General features: G+C 45.1%; 1 protein-coding gene across 1 annotated transcript; it reads right to left on the bottom strand.

Annotated features, from left to right (window-relative positions):
* Nucleotides 1-7536: 7536 nt before the first annotated feature.
* Nucleotides 7537-9490, bottom strand: RD3L (RD3 like). Its single transcript, XM_010968831.3, has 3 exons — nucleotides 9354-9490; nucleotides 8659-8964; nucleotides 7537-8298 (listed from the first exon to the last, which is right to left on the bottom strand). Exons 2-3 carry the CDS (start codon nucleotides 8955-8957, stop codon nucleotides 8001-8003), a joined length of 597 nt encoding a protein of 198 aa, XP_010967133.1. The 5' UTR covers nucleotides 8958-8964; nucleotides 9354-9490; the 3' UTR covers nucleotides 7537-8000.
* Between the last annotated feature and the right edge of the window lie 1903 nt (nucleotides 9491-11393).

The following is an 11393-nucleotide window of genomic DNA, read 5'->3' as shown; positions in this document are numbered from 1 at the left end:
GAATGTCTAAAATTATTTTTTAAAGTATTTTTATTGAAGTAGAGCCACTTTACAATGTTGTGTCAATTTCTGGCGTATGGCACCCTACTTCAGTCATATAGGAACATACATAAATTTGTTTTCATATTCCTTTTAACCACGTTACTACAAGATATTGAGTATAGTTCCCTGTGCTGTACAGTATGAACTTTTTGTTTATCAATCTCCAGCAGCCAGTCCCGGCTCATCCCTGCGGGCTCGTGTCTATGGCTGGGGATCACCTCAACATCATTTGTAATTGCTTTAAGCTGTTTTCCCTTTAGGCCTGCAGCTCAAACTGGTCTGGGAATGCAAATATGTAAAACTTCCACCAAGACCCAAGAGGCCTTCCCACATGCCCTGGCCTAGACGTCTACATGCCTGTCCAGAACTGTCACGTTGCCTCTTTCTAACTCTGATCTTTGGACTGGAATGCAAGGTGAGCTGGACTAAGCAAGTACAGAGCACCAAGAACCGCTAACCAAATAGAGGGGTTCAGAGACACTTAGTCTGTGATGACACTCCTGGCACGTTAACCAGTGCTTAGTCTGGAAAGTGGCAATGAAATGAGAACAAATTTCAAAACTGAAGACGTCAAGCCAGTGTCCTTCAGTGGCAGTTAAAAACTCAAAACTCAAGAGGGCTGAAGGAGCTGGTAGCCCAAAAGGATCAAAAAGCCCCTCAGGAAATGATTGTGTGAAAGCCACCCTCCTCAGAAAAAGAGCAACTTCCACTTGAAAATATATTCACCATGACATGGACAAAGCAGGTCAGCATGGGAACCGTAGGAAACACAGAAGTGAGGTGGAGTTTGAAGTGCTTTCATTGTGCCCTGTGGAATTTAGCACATGTGCTAGCCTCACAAAGAGGATGGAGTTGCTGAATTTCCCAGTCATTCCCAAATGTCTTACTGAGAATTTCAGTGACTTTCTGATTACATTTTTCTTACGGATTGAAAAATATGTCCCTTTTCCCCTGCCAAAAGATGTCTGCGTGAGGGGCAGTTCTGAAGTCTGCAGTATTTGGAAAAGTCAAAAACAGGTCATAATATGTTAGCAGTGGGGCCAATATTAGGATCTGGGACTCCTAACTCAGTACCCTGCTGGGCTCATTTTTGGTAAAAAAAAAAAACCAATAGCTCAACCCAGCCTAGTCTGACTTCTGTCTGCACTGCTGTCAAGCTGACCTCTTATTCATCACTCTTTGGGCATTTTCCAGTCCTTAACTGATTGGACTTCACACTGTTGGTCAGTGCTGCGCTCTTGGCGCCTGCCACATGGCCTTTCCTGACAGCCCACACTGTGCCAGGCACTGCACTGGGCCCTGACAGTCTGATGGTGGACAGGCAGTCATGTCACTCTTCCGATTTCCCCTGTCGCCTTCCTTCCTTGTACACCTTCGCTGGATTTTCCTCTGCCCCTTTTTTCACGTTGCTTCCTGGTTTCTGTCCACTCACTCGCTCTGGCTTGGACCATTTCAGCTGCTCTCAGGGTTTTAACCACTATTCAGTTGCTGATGACCTCAAAATCTGAACCCCTCACCACCCACTTCTGCCCCTGAGAGGCAGACTGAGGAGGGTAGATGATGAACTCAGTTTAGTCAAGTTCTGGGCCCAATGATCTTCTTCCAGGTCCTCAACTCAGCTAGCGGGGCCACCTGCCTTCAGGCCTGCATTCACAGACTACATCCCCCAGCGACCTCTCTCCGAGTCCTCCTTCACCCGGCTTGTTCCCGGTTCTCCAGCAGGTGTCTGTTTGGGTGTCATTTTCTCCAAGAAGCCTTCCTCGCCCCTTTCCCCCAAACTGGGTGCAAGGTGTCCCCATTTACCTGGCAGTTGTTGACCTTAACATTATAAATGCAAATCCCTTCTCTGGTTTGCTTTCCACCTCCCCACCCTGAGGTCCGTCACCGCGACCCTGCACGGGGAGGCACACGGCAGGCGCTCCATAAATGTCTGTCCCTTGCCAGCCTGGAGCGCCAAGGCTCAGATGGAGCAACCGTCAAACGCGGAGGTAGGAGAGAGGCTGGAGGCCGCGTTCTTGCACCCCTCGGGTCCGCGGATGTGGGCCCTGCCCCCAGACGGCTGAGGGGCTCCACAAGACTCCGAGGGGCTCACTTCGCTGACTTCGGACCTGGTGCGGGCTGGAGCACAACACTCCCGGCAGGCCTAGCGCGGGAGCTGGGTGGGGCCGGCGGCACGAGGTGGGGGCGGTGGGGGCGCGTGGCGCGCTCTGATTGGAGGGTTTGGAGTCGGGCGGGGCTACGGCACGCCGTAGCCGCCGGGTTCCCGCCGTCGCCGGTTCCCGCCGCTCTGACCGGCGGTTGAGGCGGCGCGGACGCCGGGTTGCGAGCATGCTGCGCAAGCTCACCCTCGACCAGATCAACGACTGGTTCACCATCGGCAAGACCGTGACCGATGTGGAGCTGCTGGGCTCGCCGCCCGTCCTCCCGGCCGACGCGGCCAGGGATGAGGCACAGCGCAGGGACGCGGCCCCCGGCGTCGGCCCCGAGGCCCCGGCTCCGGCCCAGGCCCGGCCGATGGTGCCCAGGAGGTAGGAGGCGGGAGGCTGGGGGACGGGGAGGGGACGGGGAGGGGCCGGGGGCGAGCGCAGGTGGGGGACTGCGGGGCGGGAACCTGGGCCGCCCCACACTGCTCACGGCCACGTCCCTGGTCTCCGCCGCTCTGGTGATGTCTGGCCGTCCAGAGTGAGCTGGCGACCGAACAAGCCCCCTTCCGTGGCCTGGACCAGGTGAACATCTCCCTTCCATAAGTGGAGCCGCTCCAGAGTTTGGTTCAGTTTAAAACCTTTTCATAAATAGGTTTTATTTATTTACTTATTTACTTTTAGAGCTGTTTAAGGTTACAGAAAAACAGAGCAGAAAGTGAAGTCCTGTGTACCTCCTCCGCCCCGAACAGGTTCCCTTATACTATAGTAGCATCATGCTTTACTGTGGTTTGTTTGTACAGCGACAAACCAACACGGGTACATTATTAACGTACGTCCGCAGTTAAGATGAAGGTTCACTCTTGGTGTTGTGCAGTCTGTGTGTCGTCTGTAGGTCTGGACAAAGTATAATGACATGTATCCACCTGTTAGTATCACACAGAATAGTTTCACTGCCCCCAAATCCTGTGTTCTGCCTCTTCATCCATCCTTCCTCCTCACCCCCACCTCGGACCGCCTGGCGACCACTGATGTTTTTATTATCTCTATAGTTTTGTGTTTTTCAGAATCCCTCATAGTTAGAATTGTACGGTATGAAACCTTTTCAGACCGGTTTCTTTCACTTAGTCATAGGCTGTTAAGGGTCATCCATGTCTTTTTAGGGCTTGATAGCTCGGGGTTTTTTTAGTGCTTAATAATATTCCATTGTCTGGATGTACCACATTGTTTATCAGTTCACCTACTGAAGGATATCTTGGTGGCTTCCAAGTTTTAGCAGTTACGAATAAAGCTGCTACAAACATTCCCGCACAGGTATTTGTGGGGTCAAAAATTTCAGCTCATTTGGGTAAATACCAAGGAGCAGTAATGCTGGATCTTTGCCCAGTTTTAATGCTCCTCCTTGCTTTGTTCTTTGCCGTGGCTGCTGTCAGTTAATCTGTTCATGTGATTTCAGTGGATCTAAAAAGGCAAGAGGATGCCTGTATTTTTAGGAGACCTCAATCTGCTAAGTAGAAACACCTATCTCCTCTTGAAAGCAGGCAAGTGTGGCAGTACCCCTGACTCAGAGTATCCGCATCACTGCTTGGCCCCCTCCCCCCAGGCTCAACACCCTTTACAGTTGAGAGGGTGGTTTTGTTTTTTGATTTTGTAAAGTTACTCTTATTCATTGGTTCCATCTGATCCAGTGGGCAAGCTCAGAGTCTGAGACAGGGTCTCTTGGGTTGTTTCAAGAGTCAAGTGTGACTTGGAATCTTTGGTAAGCTTGTTTCTTGGAGGCAGAGAGGGGACAGAGACCCTTGTAGAGCTGTAGCTTGGCTGTTTTGCTCACGCTTCTGCACACTTGGTTTCCTTGGGTTACTCTGGTGAATGATCCCATGGGCGCCCCCCAGACTTAATGGGAAGAACAGTATCGCTTCTAAGTAACTCACTGTGTTATTGGAATTAAGTTATTATTGACTTTGTCAGAAATGAAAAGCATAGATTTAAATGTCCTTTTAACTGCTAAGGACAAGTTTCTAAAATTTCCAGTCCTTTATGGACTGAGACAATTAAATTTTTTTTGAGGGGAGATAATTAGATTTGTTTATTTATTTATTTATTTTTGATGGAGGTGCTGGAGATCAAACCCAGGACCTTGTGCATGCTAAGCACATAATCTACCACTGAGCCGTACCCTCCCCCTGAAAATTTATTTACTTTTTATTGAAGTATAGTCAGTTTAAAATATTGTGTCAATTTCTGGTGTACAGCATAATGAATTCTAAAATCTACCTTACTCCTCTGACCAGAGCTGATTTCCCTAAGGAAAGGGTGTGTGTTTGTGTGTGTGTGCACACACACACAAGTGCACAGTCAGTCCAATACAAAGCAGCATATCCTGGCAGTTTACTGTAAAATATTTCCAGAATAAGAAGGTGTCTCACTGTGTACACTGTCATCACCCTGGTCTAAAGAAACCAGCATCATCTGTGGCCTGGATCATTGCAAAAGACTTCCATTTTTGGTCTCCTGGCTCCTGTCTTTGCCCCCAGTAATTTATTCTAGCACCTAGAAGAATACCTAGTGTGAGGTAGATGCTCAGTTAATATTTGTTGGATGAACAAATCCTTGAGCAAATATTCACACGTAAGGTTTGATGAGCATGTGCGTGACTTTCTGTGGGACAGGCGGCTGTTGGTATAGGACGGACGTAGCTCTGTCTTGCGGCCTCCAGGCTCTCCGTCTGGCACCTGGCTCACTGCCTGCTCTCACCACACTCTGGACACGCTGGCATTTTTCTGTGTCTTGAAGACAGACTCCTTTCCACTCCGGGGCTTCCACACCTACCCTTTCTTCTGCCTGGAGGGCCTGCCCTCTTCTTCCCACCCCTGCCCTGTTTCTTCCCTTGACTCCTTCCATCATTCGGGGCTCTGTTCAAATGTCTGCTCCTTGGGAAAGTCTCCAGTGACCTCCATGGCTGCAGAAGTCCTCTCCTGCCTTCTTGCCCAGGCTCTCTCACCGCCTTTAATGTTTCTTCCTCCTCTAAAGCACTTATCTGCCCCAATTCTTGTTTGTTTGTGATGTGTTTTTGGCTCCTCCACCATCTCGGGGGGACTAGAGTGATTCTGAGGCTTCTGGCTTGTAGAATTGGATGGGTAGGTGGTGGTGTCATTTCCTGACAAATGACTAGAAAACACTAATTGAAGAGTTTAGAGAGTTATGTTTTTAGTTGTGTGTATGTTGTTTTGATTGCTTTGATCCTTTCCTGAATTTTTAAAATCCTTTTAGGAAACACAGCTCTGTGATTTTGGTTTTGAGCTTGTTGATTTTCAGTTGCCTGTGAGCATCTAAGAGGAGGTGTCGAGTAGGCAGTTGGCTGTATGTAGTTGGAGCTCAGAGGGTAAGCTGGGGCTGGAGGTGGTGTGGGGGCCTGATGGGCTGACGGGAGTCCGAGCTCTGCCGTTCACTGACTCTGCAAGGTTGACGAAGCCTTCCAATAGGTGGAGGCTGTTTGCTCTTCTGTCACATGGACTAACATCTCCTACTTTCAAATTTAAGGTTAAATGAGAGTGTTAAATGAGTGCTTATCACAGTGCCTAGCGTGTAAAAGAACGACTTTGATGTCACTAAATGGGTTAGGCTGGTAGGTAAGGCCCGTTTTGAGAGCTTACCTGATGTCAGGCTATCAGAGCACTTCTACGTGGATGAGTGTGTTTACTCCTCACTAGTCCCTGGGTAAAATTTTGGCTACTGTGATAAGACTGCTTTAACTTACAAAGCATACCTGAAGCTCCCCCAGCAGTCCTCTCCCCCGTCTGCACCCCCTTGATATTTTAAACCCTCATTCCTTTGCTGATTTTAGGTACTATAAATAGCACAGTGTGTCAAAGTGTGAATCTGTTAACATTCAGGAAGTTATTTATGTTATAACTTATATTTGATTTGTAGATTTTCTAGAAACAACTGTAGTTTTAAATTACATACATGGTTTGAAACATGGTTATTAGGTTATTACCAAAAGCAAAACTGAGGGGTAGAAACTCAGAACACCAGAACTCACTGTATTTTCCACCCCCTTTTAAAGTCTGGTTATAGAATTGATTCACTACATCGTGGGTGACTTAGAGTGGGGTGGGGTTCGTTTTCATCCTGGGCTAGTGGGATGACTAGCAGTCTACAGCTTCTTCAGTCACTGTGAGCTTTTTGATAGGGGTTAATAAAAAACTACTTTCTGTCTGAACAGGGAGGGTGGCCCTTTCTTGAAAGTGCTGTGAACTCAATCCTGTCTTTTGTTCAGTGGCTGTTTGAGGTGCCTTGGAAGGAGAGTGAAATGCTGGGGGCCTCTTCCTGGTGTATTTCCTGATATACGTGGTGAGGCTGCCAGTTCTAGTGCTGGGTTTCATAGACAAAGTCCAAGTTCCGTTTAAAACAAAAATTCTGTCCTCGTCATTAAAGCCATAATATTGAAGCTCTTGTTTGCTGTTTTCTGTATTCACTGCACAGTAAGCGCTTGTGCACCGGGGAACCTCTCTCTCTCCCACAAATAGTTTCCACTCTACGAAATCTCGCAGTGATTAAAGGAGCCAGAGATTGTTGTGTCATGAAAACAGAACAGAAAGGGACAGGAACGAGAGGTGTTTTTTATTTTAAATCCACATGAGGCTATGTTTACCTTGTCTTTTTATACCCTGGTCAGGTTGACGACATTTACTACATGGTTAGGACTGAAGACCAAATTGAGGCCATTTCAGAATAATGCAGAGGTCAGCCAAGAGTGCAGGGAAGGGCGCAGTCGAAGGGGGTTTTCTCTAGAGTGTGTATTTAGTTCCCACCTTGGACTTTTTTTTTTTCTTCTTTTAGATGAAAAAAAAAAAAACCCACCGGAATAATCTCCAAATATAAAGTTATGGATATTAGGTTCCTTAGACTGACTTTTAAGAATGGTTAAGATTCTAAGTCTTTGTCTTAAAAATAAATCTAATGAATAGTTTCCTACCTTGATGAAATTATGAGAGGTTAAATTTTGTATATTAAATATTTTGCTATTTTATTTTTTCCATTTAAAAATTTACATATATGTACATCTCATTGTTTCTAAGAAATATTTTGCTATTTTAAATGAACATAACATCAGTTTAAATTATAGGTCAGCATTGATTGCTTTTCTTTGAGAGTAGCAGTTACTAATGTTGTCAGACCAGTCATTTCTTTTGACCCTTTTAGTATAGAGCTGTGGTTTTTATGCTTTCCCTTAACGTTGTGATCAAGAGTGAATCTGAGCTTGGGGATGAAGCACTGCTTTGTTTTCAAACCGCATGCAATATTTCCTTCCTCACTGCGGTCACCCCTTCCCCCACAGGCAGTGACTGGTTCAGTGCCAAAGTGTGAAGACAAGATTCACAGTAGTCATTTATTTTATTCTGTACACAGCTTCTAGAATAAAAGTCAAAGTTAATGTCTAAGTAATTTGTCTAATTTCATACTTTATACTTTCTTTTTTTTCATGCTTTGAACTTTCATACAAATTTCTTATTTCAAATTTCAAAGTAAAATGCCTTACTTCCTGTGAGATGTTTGAGGTATAAGAAAGTACTTCAAACATTTTTTCAAAATATTTAGGAAGCACTTTAGTTAAAAGCATACTGTTCAAAGAAAACATTGCATTTTTAGAATGGTTAAAAAAGGAACACTATTTAAAACACAGGCTACATACAGGAATGTTAACTTCTGAGCTTGCAACAGAGACAAACGTGGTGTCACATTACTTCCTCTTACCCTTGACCCTAAGAGTTCTGATACTAAGTTGGTCATAAGGATTGCCTGGGTTACGGTAATTTAACTTGACGGGTAGTAATGTGGGAGGTTCCATACTCTGTGTGAGAATGCTGGGAGCCGGTTCCTTGTGGTTCTGTCCACGTAACTGGAAATAGTGGGTATTTCCTCTTTGCCTGGACTCCTGGCGTTTTCACCTGGGATCGCAGAAGGAACAGGACAGTCTGTGCTCCGTGACTGTTCCAGGCCCTCTCGCTGACTGCCTCTGTCAGTGCTACTTAAGAAGTCTTTCAGAACTTGCTTGAAGATGTAGACGATTTCCCATGGCAGTACGTCATTTTCTGCTAAAACTTCTCGAAATCTAGGGGCAAAGCAGTTATAAATATTGACTTCAGAAAATTTCTCTTGTCATTTCCCTTTATCTCCAAAATTCAGCTCACATAATGTAGTCATATAGTAGTTACCCACTTTTTGAGTAATCTGCACATTGCTTTAAAATTTTGTTTCTAATAAAGAAATTTTGTGACTTTAAAACATTTCCTAGCCAGTGGGATATCAGCAGATATTTTTGTCCAGCCTATCTTTAGGGATTTTGGTTGCTGGGTACTTGACACACATGGCTAAAGCATTTACATGGTAGAACACAATTTCCAGTCTAAATATGCGAGGAGCTTAGACTTGGCAGTGGCACAGGTGACAGGGAGAGAATGCAGCCCCTCACCTGCTGAGCACAGTTGCAGCTTGGTGCGGCTGAACTTGTGAGCAGAGGACTTCCAGTTGTCTTTGCTCAGTAGCTGGGATGGCCGCCTGGGGACTCTGGTAGTTTCTCAGCCAGGTGTAATCCCCACCTGTTTTCCTCACTCTCTGCTCGTTTTCGATCTCTTGTGTTAATCTCTCTCTCTCCTTTAGATGCCATTTTAGTTCCCGAAGCAGAGTCTTTGCCACCACATCTGAGTCAGGATAGTGCTTGGGTCTGTAGGATTCGTATTTTGGCCATTTCATCCAGCCAAAAAGTGGCATTTTTAGCCTATGGAAATACTCTCACTTGTTTATTTGCATAAAATGTTATGGTTCTGATGATCAAATACTTATTTCTTTACAGTAAATTTGCCAGAAAAGTGCATGAATTTTTCACTGGTTAGATACACAGGTCAAAATAAGATTAGAGTGGATTAGAGTCTTTTAATTTCTAACTAGGTCATTGCCAAAAACCAGGCTTTGAAAATACTTTAGTGTAGGAGCTAAGCAGAAACGAAATACACAGAGATAATCTACAGACTGAACGTTTTCTGAAAGTAACACTAATACTTGCTATTAAAAGTTCTTAGGACGCTTTACAGTATTAGCATATAGGAAAGTGCTATCTACAAACATACTTTGAACTTACATTCTGTGCAGAAAAGGTTTAAGGCTTACCTGTGAAGCTGATGGATTCGATGCGGTGACGTTGCCACAGAGTGAACTTGAGCTGGTGGTGAAGCCGTGTTTCACTCGGGGCATATGTTACCCTCCAGGATGCGTCCTCTGTTGAAGCAGTGAGCCTCCTGTACCCACTGAAACTCTGTTTGAAATAAATAACTTTCTATGTTAGGAATGAGGCTGTGATGTTTTCGTTTGGAGAGAATGCTCATTAATTCACCTTGTAAGTAAGCTAGAGGAAATGACAAAAATAACTTACTATTTAATCTTTACAAATTATATAATGGTCTGCCTTTTGAATGTAGCTCAGTCTACTTGGAAAAGATGCCGGCAGCTATGGATTCTGTCCTAAATGCGTTTGGACGTGTCTTTGGTGAAGGGACGAAGACGGGCTGTGGGAAGCAGCGCAGATGCGCTCCCGGCTTCGGGGAAGGCTGCCACGTGCTGCTGCGCTGTGCGTGGCTGCGGGGCGCGGGCTCGGCGCTGTGTCTCTGTGCCCGAGAGCAGAGCTCTAAAAATAACCGTGTTGCTTTTATTCTTCAGCTTAACTCTCAGGCCATTTAGAAGCCAGGTCACTGTTCCCTCTAGTGAAAGCAGGAAAAATAGATCAGACTTGACTATTGGCAAAATATATGTTCTAAGAAAGCTCATCACAGTTGAACAAAATAGGCAAAGAATGCTGATATCAGTCATGTGTGAAATATTTAATAAATGTTACATTTTGTACACCTTCTTTCTTTCTAAATAGTAGTTAATTTTGTATATTTAAGGAAGTTGTAATGCCTGAGGACATTATGTACGTTTAAGTAGAAAACTTTAAAATATACTTTAGAATCTCTAAAAACACGGTGATAAGGCAATAACAGATAAAGGTCAGGAAAAAAGGTCTTTATACATAAGAATGTATAAAGTTCAAAATCTTCTAATTCATTATAGAAAATCATTTTCATGTTTGTTTTGGAGCTGAACGTGGAACTGATACTTACGGTTTGGGCGAGTACTGATGGGTGAGGGTCTTTATTGTGCCGATTTTCAGTTCTCTTGTATGTCTTTTGCTTGAGAGTGGACAGGTTCTTTCCTCTCTGGTTCTGTGTAAAATGACTACATGGTGGCTTTTCCTTTTATAATATTTGTTTCTTCTGTTGCTTTTTCCTTCAAATGAACTGTGAAGACTAGACCTCGTTTGCATAAGACCTGCGTGCCACGCAGATCAAGATGACGTGCGGTCATCCTGTGGCTCCTGTTCCTTGTGCGTTAGAAGGAGCCAGATGTCAGGATTCATTATCTGCAACTTGAAGGTTTTCACGTTATGTTACATGTAGTCTCTGAAAAGGAAGGGAGTTAAGTTTATTGTGACAGGACTGTCCTACCAGATTTCCTACTAAAATTTCAATGAATCTGCCTATGAAATGGTAATAGAACATCAAAAATGTTCTGGATATGGAGCACGAACCAGATTTCTGTCCCAGCCCTGTGCAGGCTGGCACTGCCCTTTCTTCCTGGACTGACCGCCCTGCGCGTGCTGGGCTCCCTCTGAACATTCAGCTTTGGTCACACTGACTCCCTTCTGGGATGCTTATTTCTCTTTTCCAGGTGCCCACATTATAATTCTCTTTTTCAGGGCCCAGTTTAAATACCAACTAATTTTTGACTCTGTCTGAGGGAAAGCATGAGTTTTCCCTTGGCCCTCCTGTTCCTTTGAACTCTGGTTTTATTTCTCTTTACTGTTAAACTTACAGAGAAACTGGTCAATGTTTTTGTTCTCTCTTCTCCCTGTTTTCTGATCCTTTCCAGCTAGATTCCACTCTGTCCTCCGCTGTAACTGCTGGCTCTCATTCACTCACGGATGTTTTGGCTGGGCCAGGGCTGGTGAGGGACTGGGCTCAGCAGGGACCCGGACAGATCTGCTGTCTGCCCTCACGGGGCTGGTCTTTAGTGGGAAGGCAGCACGAATGCACAGACCACTGCCGGTCCACGTGGAGGCCAGGGAAAGCCTTTCTAGGTAGGGATGCGCTTTGAGCAGAGATCTAAAGATGA

The sequence above is a fragment of the Camelus bactrianus genome, chromosome 6 (genome assembly GCF_048773025.1).
Source record: "Camelus bactrianus isolate YW-2024 breed Bactrian camel chromosome 6, ASM4877302v1, whole genome shotgun sequence".
Classification (NCBI taxonomy): Eukaryota; Metazoa; Chordata; class Mammalia; order Artiodactyla; family Camelidae; genus Camelus; species Camelus bactrianus.
Note: the sequence above shows the minus strand (reverse complement) of the source record. Positions and strands in the feature narration are given on the sequence as shown.